This window comes from Trichosurus vulpecula, chromosome 1 (genome assembly GCF_011100635.1).
Source record: "Trichosurus vulpecula isolate mTriVul1 chromosome 1, mTriVul1.pri, whole genome shotgun sequence".
Lineage (NCBI taxonomy): Eukaryota > Metazoa > Chordata > Mammalia > Diprotodontia > Phalangeridae > Trichosurus > Trichosurus vulpecula.
The window spans coordinates 497,413,368-497,431,796 of NC_050573.1; the positions used below are offsets into that span (position 1 = coordinate 497,413,368).

General features: G+C 40.8%; 2 protein-coding genes across 3 annotated transcripts in view; both read right to left on the reverse strand.

The window, feature by feature from the left end:
• Nucleotides 1-1,901, reverse strand: part of LOC118833817 (tubulin polyglutamylase complex subunit 2-like) — a 30,535-nt gene extending 28,634 nt beyond the window's left edge. The window contains exon 1 of one of the 2 annotated variants that reach the window (XM_036741221.1): nucleotides 1,719-1,901. In XM_036741221.1, the coding sequence (XP_036597116.1) occupies nucleotides 1,719-1,800 (82 nt within the window). In that variant the 5' untranslated portion in view covers nucleotides 1,801-1,901. The remainder of the gene's footprint in view (nucleotides 1-1,718) is intronic. The other variant, XM_036741222.1, reaches the window with a different exon arrangement.
• Nucleotides 1,902-8,230: 6,329 nt separating this feature from the next.
• The window catches only part of NFX1 (nuclear transcription factor, X-box binding 1), an 81,809-nt gene continuing 71,610 nt past the window's right edge, over nucleotides 8,231-18,429 (reverse strand). The window contains exons 21-24 of the mRNA XM_036739269.1: nucleotides 15,596-15,662; nucleotides 14,997-15,142; nucleotides 11,625-11,729; nucleotides 8,231-8,911 (exon numbers count right to left, since the gene is read on the reverse strand). Of these exons, the coding sequence (XP_036595164.1) occupies nucleotides 8,839-8,911; nucleotides 11,625-11,729; nucleotides 14,997-15,142; nucleotides 15,596-15,662 (391 nt within the window). The 3' untranslated portion in view covers nucleotides 8,231-8,838. The remainder of the gene's footprint in view (nucleotides 8,912-11,624; nucleotides 11,730-14,996; nucleotides 15,143-15,595; nucleotides 15,663-18,429) is intronic.

The following is an 18,429-nucleotide window of genomic DNA, read 5'->3' on the forward strand; positions in this document are numbered from 1 at the left end:
GTGAACATGCAGTATTTCTCTAGTACAGGGATTCTGTACTTTTTTGTCTTATGTCATGGACCCCTTCAGCAGTTTGGTGAAGCCTATGGACCCTTCCCTTCTCAGATTTTTTTTAAAGGAATAAAATACAGAGGATTAAAAGAAAACTAATTATACTGAAAAAGTTTTCAAAATGTACTTTTTAAAAAGTTCACAGACCCCAGGTTAAGAACTCCAACCTAGTAGAGTTATAAGCTTACCGAAGGCAGGGGCTATTTTGCTCGTATCTGTGAGCCCAAGCTGCTTGGGACATAGTAGGCACTTAATAAATGTTTTGTTAATTGATTTGAAAACAACAGACCGGTTGGTTGATGTCACTTCACTAGAGCCCCAGTGCAGTCTAGTTGCTACTGAAGGGTCACAAATCATGTACTCAGGTAATTAATAACATTCTCTTTATTGTACAAGACGCTAGGAGCTTACAGCGGTTGGGACCATGTTGTATCATTGGGAGTTACTGTACAGGCTGCTATGAGCTCACAGCTATTGGGATCATACTTGAGTGCAGAACTTCACCTCGGGCTGCCTAACCGATTTAGATATTGATCAGCAACACACTGGCGAGGTGGCAGGGAGTAATCTGAAATAGTCAGATAATGGTGTGCTTGGCCACCAGCATCACACTGATCATTCATACACTCGGTAAGACAGTGAATAAGAGTGAGCCCTCTCTCAGGTTTACAGAGGACTGTACTAAGTATTGTGAAAAGGGGAGTGGGAGGGAAAGAAACCAGAAAATAGGAGAGAGTGGCAGCTTGGAGGCTCTTCTAGTCTGGCTGAATAGACCCCAACCTGTGGGCTGAGGACCCCTGGCTTTTACCGCATTAAATGATGCAACATAATAAATACGTAAGTATAACTCAGACTGAATAGTGTCTCTTGCATATTTGGTTCTACCCGACAAACATACCGAAGTGCCTACTGCATGTTAGGCATTGTGCTACACACACGTGGCTGGACGTGTATTAGCACAGCGCCCGGCACATAGTGTCACCTTGTGACACAAAGACACACGGTTAGTTGCTAGTATTAATTGTAAAGCGCTCAGAACAGTGCCGGACGCATAGAAAGCGCCATACAGATGTTAGCTATTATTATTAGCGATGTTATCGTCAGTAAGCTGCCCCTGTGGTTTCTGCCCCCCCCCACGCCCCCCCGCAGTGGAATGACCATGGAAGAGAGAGCGCAGGAGAGGAAGGGCTTGCGGGTTCGTGCTGATTCGCGGGTTCCACTTCTCACAGCTCTCGGCCCAGGACCCGGCTCGAGGGCTCGGGGTTCTCTCTCTCTCCCCGGCTGGTCCGCTATTTCCCCGTGGCCGCCTCGGCCGCCTAAAGCAAGGCTGGGTTTTGCAGGGAAGGGGACTACGGTCTGGCCGTAGCTCCCAATCCCTGCGGCCGCGCGGGTCCCCCATGGGTCAAGAGCCTGGATGCCCGCCCCGGACTCCGCTAATGCAGCAGCCTGGGCTGGGAACCCCACGTAGCCTCTAAGCCGCAGGGCTGACCCTCCGGGCAGGCTTCTACCCCTGTCACCTACAGGCACAGACACTAGCACGTGACTAACCAGGTGCAGCTTCGCAAGCCTCGCACCCTCCCCCACCAATCCCGACTCCCCCGGCCCGGCCCCGCCCCGCCCCGCCCCGCCCGCCCCTCCTCTTCCTTATCCCCCCTCCCCCTCCATACCCAAGATACGGGTGATCCCGAGGGTCAGTTTCTCCAGGTGCGGCTTGGTGTTGCCCAAAGGGGGCAGCACCTTCTCCTCCATGGCTCTTGGCCCCCAGACTCCGCTTCCCGCCGGGGAGTCGTGGAGGGAAGGTGCTGGAGGAACCTCTCCCCCAACGCCCCGAGCCCAGACTTCAAAACGCGGCGCCCGGCGGCCTGCTGGGAGTTGTAGTTCTTCCAGACTCGCTGAGCGCTGATTGGAGGGGAGAGGGCTGGAAGTGAGGCGGCCGCTGGCGCCTGGGAATGAGAGTTTCCACACCTTCTGCAGCCCCGAGTGACATCCCAGAAGCCCCCGCTCCCCGACTCCCTCCCCACCCCACCCCCCAGCCCCGGGACAAACCAGCTGATGGGGGGCGGGGGAGAAGACTGGCGGCCGCAGAGCCAATGAGAGGCGAACCTGGCTGTGGGCGCGTCTCAAGGCTTTGGCGGCGGGGCCTTTGGGGGGCCCTGGCGGGCCGGTGGACGCACCTGTACCCTGGGAGCAGGGGTGTCCAGGGCGAAGGCCTCCAGCTCAGAGCAGTGGGGTTGGGGAGTGACGTGGGTGTGCGGAGGATGCCAAGGGGGTGCCCAGCTCTGCCTCCCGAGAAAGGGGGCTCCCGCCTACACGTCCTCCACGCCGTGTCCTCCTCCGAAGCCAAAACTCCGCCAGATGCTGCCCCTCGATAAGGAGCAAGCGGGGTTCTTAGCTTGGGGCCCTTAAACTTCAAAAAATATTTTTAAATACTTTTCAACGTTTTTCAAGTATTATTTCAATATTTCCAACAATATACTTCAATGCAATTAGTTTCCTTTCCAGTATTTTATGTTTTTAAAAATATTGAGAGTCCTCCAATTTGTTGTTTTTTAAAGTGTTTTTAAACTGCTGTTCATTCGTTTCAGACGTGACCCCGTTTTGGATCTTCTTGGCAAAGATACCGGAGTGATTTGCTATTTCCTCCTCCAACTCATTTTACAGATGAGGCAACTGAGGCAAAAAAGGTTTAAAAGTGTCTTTGCCCAAAGGTTGCTCAGCTATTAAGTGTTGGAGGTCGAAATTTGAGGGGAGGTCTTCCTGACTGCAGTTCTATCCACTGCGCCACCCTACTGTACTTCAATGTCATTGGTTTCCTTTGTAATCCTTTGGAGTTTATGCTTTCTTAAAAATTGGGAGTGTTTGAACTTATTTTTCAAAAGGTATTTTTATAACTACTTCAATATAATTGGTTTCCTTTGTAATCTTATGTAATCTGTGCATTCAACACATTGAGACTCCTTGAATTTTTTAAAAAGTATTTTGATAACTATTTCAATACAATTGGTTTTCTTTATAATCTTATGTATTTTATAGGATTATAAACTTAATCCTTAAAAAGGATTATTCCTTAAAAACATTCTGAGAAGGGGTTCATAGGTTACCCTAAACTGCCAGAGGGGTCCATGGTGCCCAAAAGGTTGAGAACCCTTGCTCTAGGACAAAATATAGTTTCTCTTTTAAAGCTCTTCGTGTTCTGGCTCCTTTCCAGACATTTCATATGACTGGCCCATTAGTGCTTTCCTGGAACTCAGTATTCCAGGCCTGGCACAGGCTGCTCCTATTCCTGGAATACACTCTCCCTGCACCAACCTCTAATACAATCCTTTGCTTCTTCAATGCTTTAACTCAGGTGCTAACCCCTCTGTCTGGACTGACTTCCAACCAATCTGTTAGTGTGATTCCCTTCTTCAAATGACATTGTTCTTTACCTGTTTTGGTGTTGAATCCTCTCCCCCTCCCCCATGAAAGGTCCGGGATGGCAAGGGTTGAATTTTTTCTTTCATCGACTGTACCTTGCACATAGGTGCTTAATAAGTTCCAATTGACAAGAAGAGCCCAACTTCACGTGAAATTGTAGCAACAGTTACATTTTAGATAGGGTGTCTCTAAAGTTCTAAGTTCTCTAATTCCTGTTAGCACTGTGCTGGACAATGGGGAAAGGGGGATCCAAAAGAACCACATTGACAGGATTCCTGCTCTAGGAATTTAAGATCAAGTTTGGGGAGATGATGATGATGATGATGATGATGATGATGATGATGATGATGATGATAGCTAGTGCTTGTGCTTTAGGGTTTGAAAATCGATTTTCATCCATCTTCACAATAACCTTGGGAGGGAGGTACTATCATCTCCATTTTCCTAATGAGGAAACTCAGGCAATCGATGGTTAAGTGATTTGTCCCAAGTGACAGAGCAAGGAAATGTATGAGGCTACCTTTGAATACTCATTTTCGAAAAAGTAAAGAATGGGGGGGGGAGCATTGTGAGCTGGAGGGTCCAAGAAAGGACTAACAGGATACGACCTGGACCTTAAAGGGTGAGTGAGATTTAGAAAGGTGGACTTTCCAAGTGGGAACAGGAGAAAAAGCTTGGATGAGTGTGGTTTATAGTGGGAGATGAGGCTGGAAAGGTTGATTAAGGCTAGATTAGGAATAGCTTTGAATTCTAGACTGGAGATTTGACTTCATAGGCTAAGATCAGGGAGCCAATGAAGTTTTGGTTTTTTTTAAGTCTTCCCATCTCACTCAGGCTGCAAGGGCAAGCAAGGGCCACTTGCTGACCCAATACCAATCCTGATGAGCAAGGAAATTTTAACCCGCTCCACTTTTCCTACCTGGGCTAGTTTGCCCCTCCTTAGGCAGCTCAGGTGGCCCTTCTCTCCCAGAGGGTTCATCATATTGTTGCCAGGATTAGTGAGGACATTTGATTAGCTTTGCCTCTCCCACAGCTCAGAACTCCCAAACTTATTTAGCCTCCTCAGCAGCAAGGACTTATAGGCATACACATACCTGGCCCACTGGAGATTTTCAAGCAAGGTGGTACAATGAGGCTGAAACCAGATTATACTAGGTAGTAGTGAAGATGAATGGAATGGGAAAAGGGCAGAAAGCAGAGAGAAGTTAGCTTTAGATATTAATGATCTGGATGAAGTTAACAGCAGGAATAGTGAAGGGCTGGATGTGATACATTTCAGAGGAACAACTGATAGGGCTTGGTACCTACGTCTAGGTCGTAGTACTGAACTTTGAGTGATTGGGAGAATGCTGATGCGTATCGATTGACCCAGGAAAATTAAGTTTCCAGGGGGAAATGACAAGTTCTGTTTGAGGCATGTTAAAATTAAAGTGATGGTAAAACATGAAGATTTCCCACAGGAAGGAAGAAACATGGGACCAGAGCTCAGTCCTAGAGGTGATGTTTGAAATTATGAGAATCAATTCACCAAGGAAAATATAAAGAGCAGCGGGGCCAAGTACACTGAATATTGGGGAACAGCCAGATTTGAGGCAGTAAAAGAAGGCAGAAAGGCAGAACAAAGAAAGTGCAAATGCCAAGGAGGGTTTTAATAAGTGGATGATCAGATACACAGTTAACATGTTTACAATAATAACTACACAGCTAAGCTATGACATCTACCTTGAAGCACTAATCAATCTCCAAATTAGCAAAATATCTAGAGACTTGAATAAAATAGGCACTAAACCAAGTTGCTGTCCACTTGAGACATGGTGGAAACAGGAAAAGCTCTGGAAGTAAGAATTGAATTCAAATGTTGCCTCTGAGAAACTTACGAGGTAATCTTGGGCAAGCAACTTCACCTCTCCGATTCCCAGATTAGGTAGTGGTCTTCATGGCCTTTAGCTCTTTGAGACAGCTGTGTGGTATAGTGGATAGGGTGTTGGACTGAGTCAGGAAGAGGTAGGAAGTCGAATCTTACATCTGATGCCTTATTTTTGAGGCAGACATGTAGCTCAGTGGATCGAGTGCTTGTTTAGAGTCCAAAACGTTTGAGGTCAAAAGCCTGCCTCAAGAGGCTTACTAGCTGTGCGACCCAGGACAAGTCACTTAACCTTTCCTCATCTGTAAAATGAAGGGCTTTGATACCCTTTGGTGATTTCCCCCATAAGGCTCTTGAATTTTCATTTCATTTCATTCCATTCCATTTGCTTAGTCATATTTACTGCAGCCAATATTGATATGATGTCTTACTTGAAGCCTAATTTTAGACTCCAAGGCATAACTTGGGACAATTATGGGAAGAGGTCTCGGAACCCTATCACTATCATGACTGCAGTGGCAGCAACGCCTTCCAGAAGACCTTCTTCCCCTTCCCCTGTACTTCCCACTTCATGTATCTAGCTCTTAGGTCTCCAAATGTGTGTGGCAGCAGATAGTAGATAGCAGCAGCCAGACTTGTGGGGCTTCCCTTAAAGCAAAGTATAAAGCCTGGAACTTATATAATTCCTTCGCAGAATTGGTTCTCCTGTCCCTTTAAAATTTGAAAGCACCACCACACTAAGGAAATGCATAGTGACCCCAGAACCAGAACTCCTTTGGTTAACCTCTTATTTCTCTGCTGCCTACCCCAGAAAGGATTTTCTTCCTCTTCTTCCCTACCAACAGTTGCTTGGGATTATTTCCTCTCTTGGTTCAAGTTGTTGACTCCTCCAGAGCTGGTTTTACAGGCAGCATTTTCCAATGCAGTCTGCTCGCCCATCATCTAGACACAGCTGCACCCTAAAATAGCCTGGTTTCCTTAGATAAATATTCTGAGGAGCTTTAAGACTTTGCAGTGGGTGAGGGTAAAAACCCTGGTCAGAAGCAACAGGGGCCAGCAAAAAAGGCAGTATCTTACTGCAAGACCCCTGAGAAAGGAAAGAAATGGGAAGACGAGTTTGGGTTCTCTAGCCAGCAAACAAGTAACATAGCCACAGTGGATCTGTGGAGAAAGAACCTAAACCAGGCTCTGACTGTAACCTTTTTCATACTTTCTGCATGGAATGGAAGTGTCTTCATGTATTTCTGCCTCCATAATCATGCTAGAATAATGTTTGGATCTCCCAGTGGCCTTCCCGATTCCCCTTTGGTGGATTTCATTTCCCCCTTTACCTGTTCAGTCTTTCCCAGCAGCTCTCATTGGGTAATGATTTTTGAACTGGGAGGGACTTTAGAGGTTATCCAGTTCAGCTCACTCATTTGAGAAATGAGGAAACTTAAGTCTAAAGAAGGGACAGCTAGGTGGCTTAGTGGATAGAGTGCTGGGTCTGGAGCCAAGTTCAAATCTGTCCCGACACTTACTATCTGTGTGATCCTGGGCAAGTCACTGAACCCTGCCTGCTTCAGTTTCCTCATGTGTAAAATGAGCTGGAGAAGGAAATGGCAAAGCACTCCAGTATCTTAGCCAAAAAAAAACCCCAAATGGGGTCACAATCACACACGATGAACCACAACAAAAAAGGTCACAGAGGTGACAGAACCAGGATTTGAACGTGGGTCTTCAGCTCGAAATTGAGTACACAACCCTAAGTCATCACTCCTCACTGCTACCAATCACTCCACTGTGCAGGGGTAGGGGTGGAGGAAAGGCCCATCCCTGTGATTCCATTGCTGTAGTGTGTGCAAACTCACTGATGCAAACCAGCAATCTGTCTATAGAGAGCTATCTGAGACACCGAAGATTTAAATGGCTTGCCTACAGTCCCTGAGCCTGTATGTGTCATGTTACTTCTATAAAACTGCAGGAATTAGTTACGAGCTCCCACAATTCAAAATTTCCTCATCTTCATTTTCTCTCACCCTTGAGGTACAGCCCTTCCTTCCCATCATTCTCTTTTTCAATCTCTTTGCTTCCACTGACTCCATGCCCTTCTATTACTATAAAAAGCCTCCATATTTAAGTTTGGGAAAGGAAGGCAATGTTGTTTTAACAAGACCCTGGGCCCCAAACAGTAGTAAACTTATGGGGCTGGAGACCCTGAAAGTGATGAAAATGAAGCTACAGAGTCTGTGCAGTCTAAGCCTAAGTCTAAACAGGAAAGAACCTTTTCCAGAGGCTCAATGCAGGACTCTCAGAATTCAGGCATGGAAGACATAATAGAGAAATCAGATAAGTTGTTTCTGGTGAAAAGAATGATAATTATAAATAAGTAAACACAACTGCCTGATGATAACCAATACTATAAAAATAAGCCATACCCCTAAACTGCTGACCATCAAAGTAAAGCATCCTTTGGTATACAACTAACTTGTATATTCTGGGAAGCTTGAACTGACTGGGGGAAAGTATACCAGGTGGTTCCCACCACAAATGTGGGAGTCTTTGGTAGTTCTTGTCTTCCCTCATAAAATGTAAGTTTCTTTACTGTGGGCTATTTTGTTTGTTTCAATATCCTCAGGGTGCAGCACTGTGACTTGAACACAGACATTTAATAAATGTTTGTGGTTGAAATGAATTAGATGGTACAATTAGATTCTGGGTGGATCATAGAAAAATAAATTCTAGAAATCTGATGCTTTCTCTGACCAAGATTTATGTAATTATATTAAAATGTGTCAGGTGCATCATCTGTAGGTTTGTCAAATTCTTCAGTAAATATGATGACATTTTAGGTGAAGAATCAACCCCCCCCATAGCACATCTGATATCAGATGAAGAATGTCTTACTCTGCAGACTAGTGAATTTGCCTGATTCTTCTAAAAATGGATAATTTATTGAGCTAGATGCATAAATTATAGTGATAATTACTTCCAGATGAATAAGCACAAAGAAAACTCAGAATAGTGCTGAATGCAATTTGCAAAGTAGATGTTCCAGTGAAAACCGCAAATTTCATTTTCATCACAAGTAATTAAGATATTCCAATTCCATTAAAATTACAATAATGCAACAGATAATAAAATCAAACGGCAGTTCTGTTTTTTTTTTAAATCCAAACCAACACTTTCCCTTCCCCTTTCTAATTAGCATTGTAACTGTACAGCAAGTACTAAAGTACAGCAAATTGCTAAGAAGGGGGGGAGTTTGGGGGAGGATAGTAGGGTACTCAGTAAATATACAAGCAGAGTTTGAATTCCATTGAAACTCTCTGTACAGGCAGGAATAATATTCAACAAATTTCTGAGCACACTCATGCTCTGGACTTAGCAGTACAAAACAGTGTGCTAAACACTGATTACATGGGAGTTAAAAACTTGCATGATGATTATGTCAGTTGGTAAATGCATCAGTCTTTTCATTACATCTAAATTAGGCTTCTAGACTTCTGATTGGCACATTATTTTCTTCAATCTTGAACATCAAAGTAGTCAATCACTGGTTCCTTCGCTACTTTCTGCAATCCACTGCTACCAGGATTCCTGAAATAAAAACAATTATATGATGAGAATCAAGAGTGGGGGGAAGATAACGTTTTGGAAGAATTGTATATTTTCTGAAAGTTGATTAATTTACCATTTGCCAAACTTTGTTAAATGGTTTCAATATATCAGAACTATTACACTACTTAATATGTACAAGTGATGAGAATAGTCTCATCAGTTTACAGCCACACTATGTGACTAATGCATTAATAGTAACAATATCAGCATAATAGCAAAGCTCTTTCCAAGCCATTATCTCATTTATTTACACCCACGCTGCCAAATAGGCAAGGACAAGTAGTATTTTCTATCTATAAGGAAACTAAGTTTCGAAGGCTAACTTACTTACTTAAAGTCATAAGGGGAAAAAAAAATATAGTCATAAGGCTATTAAGCAGCCAACCAGATTCAAAACAAGACCTTCTGATTCCAAGTCCAATAGCCCAATCTATTACATATACCATGCTCCCCCTTTCCACAGCAATTTTATGTAGTACTTTATTTAAAACTAGTTATATAACGACAGGAAAATTCTACATGTGAGTCATTTCTGAATCTGCTCTTTGCACAGTAAAGATTTGTTAGAAAAAGATCACAAACATCTAAAATTAGAAGGAAAGTAAAATACAGCATAAAAATGAGGCAACTTAAACCTAACATACTTAAAAATGAGACAATGAAAAGTGGGAAACTGATTTAAAAAAACAGGCCTTAATCAACATTAACACCATTTCCTAAGGAAATGTAATCAACATACATCAATTGCTAACTATGAGGGGCTGAAGAGAGACTATAATCTTAGTTGAGAATCACTTGATATCCTTGCCAACCGGAGAAGACATGGTAGCTAAGGACTACATCAGTTCAAAATATAAACTAGTTTGTAAAATCTTACAGAAGAGGTAGAAGATTATAAGCAGTAATACCTCATAAAACAATGAAAAGCAGTAGAGGGAAAATGATTTATAGAAGGCTTATTTAGGGACCCAATTAAACTATAAAACTTGAAATCATTAAGGATAAAAATAGAAGGATAATATGAAAAATGGAAACTTTTTAAAATGTCTATAACAAATTATGACAGAAGAACCATAATATATGAAATCTAATATCACAGTCCCTGCTATCCTGTAAGATGAAGTAGAAACTGCACTAAAGAAAGGATGAGAAAAGCTGGACTAGACTACATATACAATTAGTAGGTGTCACAATTTTGAGGCCTTTGAGGGATCAATTCTTGATACCTGAAAGAGGGGAGGATACCCCTTCAAAAATAGACATTGTTACTGAGAAAAAGGGGGGGCTGAGAAATTATTAATAACTACATTCTCACCTTTCCATCTCTACAAAATCTTTATGAGAATCTATACATATATTTAGGGCACCTTGATGAAGTAATGACACAGAGGCTTTTGCAAATGATAGTTTTCAGAAGGATGCACAATCAGTCACACCATTGCCTGGAAGATGTAGAAATTATCAGCTCCCACTGTGCTTATTGTTTGCTGACTATAAAAACATTTGATTTGTACAGGAAAAAGCTGCCTTAAGGGCCCTAACAAAGTACCTGGCACACAAGGTAAAATCATTTGAGATTCCTTTAAAAGACATGACTTTGACAACTCACTGATTATTAATATCAAGCAAGGGATCAAACAGAGAATGCTTGCTACAGTTGTGGATGATTTTCAGTGCTAAGTCCAAATGGAAAAGGGTCTTCCTACAGATAGTGAAGTTCTCCAAGGAAATTTACAGAAATTCCAAAGAAATATACAGCATAAATGGGAAAGTATTCTAAGAAGGAAGGCACCACCAGCAGGTATGCTCGTTTGCTCAATGACACGGGATTGATTGTATTAATTCCTGAGACAATGATAAACCTACTGAAGGATAAACCTACTAAAGGATAATTAGTTAAGAATCTGGCCTAAAAACCCAACAGAAAAACTAAGTAGATAAAGACTATCTTGTTCAGACAATAAATAACTGAGTGGAAAGCCCATGAAACTGATATATCAGTTGGACAGAGGCTGCAGATACCCAATGAGCTCAACCCAGAATGGAACAGGAGCAAGAAAGTGAGCTGCATTACTTTTAGAAATTGTGCAGCTTCTCTTTTAACATCAACACTCTTCTAGTGATGCTGCATAGATTCAAATCACAGAACACCAATCTCTGAAGAATCTAAAGAACAATGATGGGGGATATGTTACTGCAACACTTAAAATTTCTCAGGAGATGTAGTGTAAAGGATATTTATCAGGGAGCTAGCTATATAGGGAGAGCAAGGGAAAACTGGAGCTCAGAAACTCCACTGCTATCTACACAACATCCAGAGATCAGAGGAAAGTCCCTAGTATACTTAGTGGGTCCTCTCAAACAGGGGGACAAAGGTCGAATGGTCTTTTTTGGAAACATTTCTAATATACCAGCATGATAACAAAGCAGACCTGCGTTCTAATCCCAGCTCTGATGTTATCTTGCTTTTCTCTTTACCTCTCTGGACCTCGGTTTCCTTATCTATACAAATGAGGTCAGAATATATTCAAGGTTTTTTGTAGCCTTAACATTCTGTGGTTCTCTGACAGAAGCTATTTGTGCTTGGGAAAGAAAACACATAAGTATAAGTAATCAGAGTTCAAGATTGAGGTGTACAAAGGGGGCCTTGGATAATTCTCTACTTCTATTAGCACAAGTAAAGAATTCTTACTTATCTGTTTGTTGTTTGTGATGAGGAATTGGTGGTGGAGGTCGTGACTGTATTTCCCTCTCCAGTATATCTGTGAGAGTTGTAGGAGGGCAAAGAGACTTCCCCCTAATAAAATAAAACACAAAATGTTAAATAATCACTTAGTCAGCAAACATTTATTCAGTACTTCCTGTATGAGGGCTGTTTCTGCCCTCAAGAAGTGTACGTTCTATGTAATGTAATACTATTGTTCCATAAGAAATGATGAGCAGGCAGATGTCAAAAAAACCTGGACTTACATGAACTGATACTGAGTGAAATGAGCAGAACCAGAAGAACATTATACACAGTAACAGCAACACTGTGCAGTAACTAACTATGACAGACTTAGCTCCTCTCAGCAATGCAAGGATCGGAGACAACTCCAAAAGACTAATGACAGAAAAATGCCGTCCTCCTCCAGAGGAAGAATTATGAAGTCTGAATGCAGATGGAAGAATACTTTTGCTCTCTCTCTTTTTTGTTTCTTCTCCCATTGATTCTAATTCTTCTTTACAACATGACTAATATGAAAATATATTTAATATGAATGTATATGTAGAGCCTATATCAGATTGCATGCTGTCTTGGGGGGGCGGGTAGGAGAAGAAAGTTTAGAACTCAAACTCTTAATAGAAGTGAATGTTGAAAACAAAAAAAAAATTTTTTTAAAAGTGCACATTCTAATGAGATAGACAATATATCATCACCTGTTTCCCAAAGGAGGCATTTCATGATCCTCTCAGAAATTACTTAACGTTTACTCTGTGTGTGTGTGTGTGTATTTTCTACACAAATCAAGAAAACCTCAGGTTGAGTTCCACCTATGATGCAAATGAGCCTGTATGACCTTGGACAAATCACTCAAGTTTCGATGACCCACAGCCACAAAATGTTAAGGTAACCAGCCTTTCCCCTGTTCTTCCCTTTCGGGGTGCTAAGACTATCAAGTCTTGAATTGGTGGGAAACCTTTTGCTGTTTTTGTCTTGGAATATTTCTCAGCATTAAAACAATCAGGAGTGATTGACTTGTACATGATGTGATACTGGGGATGGGGAACTTTCACACACCCAGGCTGGGTGAGGTCAGAGCCCTCAGGGCTCTAAACAGGATAAAGGGGAACTTGGCATTTGACTTTTGGGGCACGCTCATTGAAGAATTGTTGAGACTCTGGGCAAGCCATAACTGCCCCCTGGTTTGGCTTTGTAACCCAGACAGATAAGAGGTTGGTGCTTTTCTGGTAACTATGAATTGTGATTTGAATCAGACAAGGCCTGTCTGTTGATGTTTGTAATTGCCTTGAAGTTCAGGGGGCTGATCTTTTCCTCCTGAGCTAAGTGAATGATATATGCAAGTTTGATTAAACTGAGATTGTTAACCCCTTAAAGTTGCTTTCTTTAGAAAAGCAGATCAAAGAACCTGTGTTGGCAGCTTTCTGTGTGCTGGTTGTTGGTGCATCTTACACCCCTACAGCAGCTGCTAGCAGATTGCTGCTACACAAAAAGACTATAAATTAGAGAGAAGGTATCAATCTCCATATTGGTAGAGGAAGTTCCTCACTGCAGACCCCCTACTGATGAAATCACAGGTCTGGTTTTAAAATTTATGCGTGCATGTATGTGTGTACATATGCACATGTGTACACACGTACATATTTCCCCTGATTTTTTTTCTTTGTATCCCCAGTGCCCGGCTCGAAGTAGATGCTTATAAATATACTCTGTCTGTTATATGTAATGCTAACTTACCTAAAAATTTCCATTTCCCCCATTCCAATTACCTAAGATTGATGTTTTAACTTCAGATTCTAGGCCTTCCCTATCCCTGTTTGATTTTTCAACCACTGCTAAATTTCCCCTTTAGTAGTTTTTGGTTCTCTTCTGGTTCCCTGACCAATTTCTTGGGGAAATGCCATAAGAGCTGGAATAGGAAGGGAATACTTGGCTATGGTTATGTTAATGGTTTGAAATGGCCTGAAATGAATTCTAGGATATCAAAAGGAAAAGCAAGACAGGAAAAGAAGTCTCTGAGAGAATTTGTTTTGGTTGTGGAAGGTAGGATAGATGAGATAATATCTGCAAAGGCCATTCTGACCTACCAACAGCAGGAAGCTAGGCTGCTTAAAAAAAACCCACAAGAGCAATGTATTTATAGGTATATGATAAAGTTGGATTGTCTGGGATAAAAAGGTGACCTGGGAGAGGAAATGCCTGGGTTACATTTTGGGATATGTACTGTAGCAAGATTTTTGTGCTGTATCCAATGAAAGATTACTAGAGAATGAGCAATTATTACCATTAATGTTTCTGTCCAAGTATCAGATATATACATTAAAGCTATGGTTTTAAGGTTTAAGGGTGAGCAAAAACTGTGTTCTGTGCTCATTCTGACTTTTTGAGAGACTGATGACTAAGGAACAATTATTAAACGCATGCTACATAGCCCAGGATATCTTTGCATAGCACCAAACAACAGCCTCTCCACAGAGAAGGAGTTTCTAACAGCCACAGCAAAAGGACCAGATACCTTCAAGTCAGAACAACCCATGAGTCTCTGAGTGATAAGTTTTCCTTTGTTGTTGTTCAGTTGTTTTCAGTCATGTCCAACTCTTCGTGACCCCATTCGGGGTTTTCTTAGCAAAAACACCAGAGTAGTTTGCTATTTCTTTCTCCAGCTCATTTTACAGATGAGGAACTGAGGTAAACAGGGTTAAGTGACTTGCTCAGGGTCACACAGCTAGTAAGTATCTGAGGCCAGATTTGAATGCAGGAAGATGAGTCTTTCTGACTCCAGGCCCAGCACTCTATACATTGTGCCACCCAGCTCCCCAAGTTTTCCTTATGGAGGAATAATAAACAACTACTTGCATCCAGGCTATAACTTAATAAGAGATTAGGCCTTAAGGAAACATGGCTATGATAAGGACAGGGTCCTTTTGGGAAACCTTGGAAGACTAACTGCTGCTATTAGGACTATGACCTACCTAAGAGGTCAGCCCCTAGAGTGGCTTCCAGGTGAGAGTAGCCCTTCTACATTCTCTGTTTTTGCATGCAGCATTCCACTGTCTGGCAGGTGACAAGAAAGCCCATCTGACACTGGAGAAACATCTGATAAAAGCAGACTGTGCAGTTTCAAAATGCTACTGTTTCCCCAGACATTCATTCATATTTGGGATAATTCAGCTCCACTAAATGAAGCTAAGACTCTATCTTGTTGATTCAGAACTTAGACCTTTCGTAGAGTAAGGCTACCATGCAAGAGCAAATCTTCTATTTCTGAGAGAAATATTCAAAACCTTAAGATTATTATAGGTTCCTCTACAACTCAGAATAGGAAAACAAAATATAACATACCTCACTGCAGTGATAACAACGTTGCGCTTTGGTTCACTGTCATAGCTCACACTCTCAATACCATATATTTGAGCCAACTCATAGATGAGCTTTCGATGGTCTCTATTCATAGGAGGATAGCAATGACTTTTCTTAATATTTTTTCCCTGTATTAGAGAGGGAAGAGAGACAAGATAACTTAAGTCACTCTTAGAAACTCTTAATTGTATAACTAATTTTAAAATCAGGAGTTAAATACTACATGTACAAGACTGTGTTTTGCCTTTTGATTCACAGGTCCTTTATTATAATTTTTTCTAACTACAGCTCTCAGCTCCCACTTTAGCTGGACAGCAGGACTTGTTTCATTCTTTGTATCTGTATCCTCAGGCACAGTACCTGGCACACAGCAGAAACTTAATCAATGCTTACTGACTGAATGTCACCACCATCTGTGCTCGCTAGTAATGCAAATGTCACCTCTGTACTTGCCAGTGCTGTCTACACATGAACCTTTCTCCATTCCCACTCCTTTGTTCCACTGACTCCAATGCAGGGGAAATTGATTTTTTGAGTTACAAGCTGAATTTGTGGCATTGGCTCAGATCTTTGCTACCAACCTTATTTACAGCTTCCACAAGGGCTTTCATTTCCTTCTCAACATCACTGACAAATTTTAAGTCTTTCCTGTAATTAAAAATTATTTTAATTAAATCATCCATGAACTTTTTCTAGCAAACTTGATTTTATTTACTATAACCTTCCCACCCCCCGCCTGGCCAACAAATATGAAAAGGGCAAAAGGAAGGAAAACTAAGAGAGGAAAACTGAATATTACACTTGTCAGATACTTGAGAATTGCTGGAGATGGAATAAGGGACAGAATGCAAGGGAGGGAAAAAAGAAAGGGAGGTACAGAACAAAGAGGGAACAAAGGCTCACTGAAGTATAGGGAGGAATTTGAGGAAAGAACTAACTTAAAAAACATAATTGGTCAAATAGAAGAAGAGGTACAAAAGTTCACTGAAGACAAGAATTCCTTAAAAATCAGAATTGGGCAAGTGGAAGCTAATGACTCTTAGACATTAAGAAACAATAAAACAAAGTTGAAAGAATGAAAAAATAAAAGAAAATGTGGAATATCTCACTGGAAAAACAACTAACCTGGAAAACAGATCAAGGAGAAATAATTTAAGAATTATTGGACTACCTGAAAGCCATGATCAAAGAAAAAGCCTAGACATGATATTTCAAGAAATTATCAAGGAAAACTGTCCTGGTATCTTAGGTCCAAGGGGTAAAATAGAAAGAATACAATAATCACCCGAAAGAGATCCCAAAATAAAAACTCCCAGGGATATTATAGCCAAATCCCAGAGCTACCAGGTTAAAAAGAAAATTACTTCAATACCACTACTAGGTTTGTATCCTAAAAAGATCAAAGCAAAAAGAAAAGGAATTATTTGTACAAAAACATTTAAAGGAGCTCTTTTTATGGTGGCAAAGAATTGGAAATTGAGGAGATGCTCATCAACTAAGGAACCGCACAAATTGTGATATATGAGATTGTGATGGAATACAGTATTGCAAGAAATACGAAGGTTGTTGCAGAAAAACCTAGGATGATTCATATGAACTCAGGCAAAGTGAAATGAGCAAAACCAGGAGAACATTGTACACAGTAACAACAATACTGTCAGGATGATCAACTGTGAAAGACTTCTCTACTCTGGTCAAGACAACGATCCAAGACAATTCCAAAGGACCAATGATGAAAATGCTATCCACTTCCAGAGAGAGAGAGAGAGAACTAATGAACTCTGAATGCAGATGGAAGCATACTTGTTTTTTTATTTTATTTTTATTGTTTTATTTAGTTTGTGTTTTCTTTTGCAACATGGCTAATATGGAAATAGTGTTCTCAGTGTTTCACATGTATAACTGAAATAAACATGCTTGCCTTCTCAAGGAGGGAGGACAAGCAGCAAGAGAGGGAGAAAATTTAGAAGTCAAAATTTTAAAAAGTGATTGCCAAAATTTTTTACACATAATTGCGAAATATTTAAAGAAATAAATAAAATGGTTTATTAAAAATAAAAATCAAAAAAATTTCTCTGTAGATAGTGAGGTCCTCTTGACATTTTGCTGATTGCACAAGCCCTACAGTTTTAGAGAGCTGCCTAAATTAAATCTAAAATCACCGTAGAGTTCAGTCTAATAATCCAACAGGGAAAAAAACCCCAGGTGAATAAAGAATGTTTATTGTGTAAACTATACTCTGCAGTGGGATGGAAGGACCACTGAATGACCCATTAGTACATATCTATTGGATAGACAATGTAGATGGACAAAAAAACTGGGCCCAGAATGAAAAAGGAGGTTGAATTGCATTTAGGAAACTGCAGAATGCTTATGACAACCCCAAGCTTCTCCCTGAAACAAGAAAATCATCTTTTTAAAACACTAAATATCCTTTAAATTCCTTGACAACCTAGGAAGAATCAAAACTATGGATCACTGAAAGGGTGATAGATGTATAATGGGTGTTAACAGGCTACAGCACATTACCCAAGATGAAATGCATGCAAAAAATCAAAAGACATCTATGATCGATGAAGAGTCTGTGTTCTTCACTGATGCCCACCTTAAAATTAAGAGACACAGAGAAAAGCAACCAGCAAACTGAATGCATTCTTTGAAGAGGACTTATAGACAAGAGTGGCATAAAATGAGAAGGTACGGTCAGGTTACAAAATGAACCTTTGAAGGAAGTCTCTGTACAGATGAGAAATTACAGATACTAACTTATTTATGTAAGTAAGCAGCTAAAAATTAACTAGTTTATAAACACTATATATCTACTAGTATTCTATCTATCTATCTGTCTATCAGTATGGTCTAAGAAAACCAACAGCAACACTCAAATATACACACCTACTTTTCTAAGTGCACCCTTCACTTCTCATTTTGATGGCTTTTCTATTCCAGGTGACAGTTTTTTCTTGCCAGGGAATAATCTCACTAGCTTCCCCACCTGGATTAACTACCTCTGGGCTTCCTTTCTGAACTAGGCAGGATCATAGTCTGTAATTCTCTTTACAAGATCAGAAAATACATTTTCTTCACACAGTTTTTTCTTTGCCTTTTGAAAATGCTACAAAGAAGTTTTAAGAATCCTGTTGTGTCCAACACAGCTATAATTTCTGTTCTTTAGTCTCTAGAAGTTTAGTACAACTCCCCTAGCTCTTGCAACTTAACTGAGATGACAAAGTTTAATGAGTTATAGTCCCTTGTCAATTTCCTGAACAATTTTAAGACAGTGAAAACTATTTTTAAAATAAAAGAATTTGTTATGAAAGAAAATTAAACAAAAATTTTATTAGTATCTTCACAAATAATCACAAATTCTAAATGATCTAATAGTTCTTTTGTTTTTCAAAGTACTTGCCCCAAA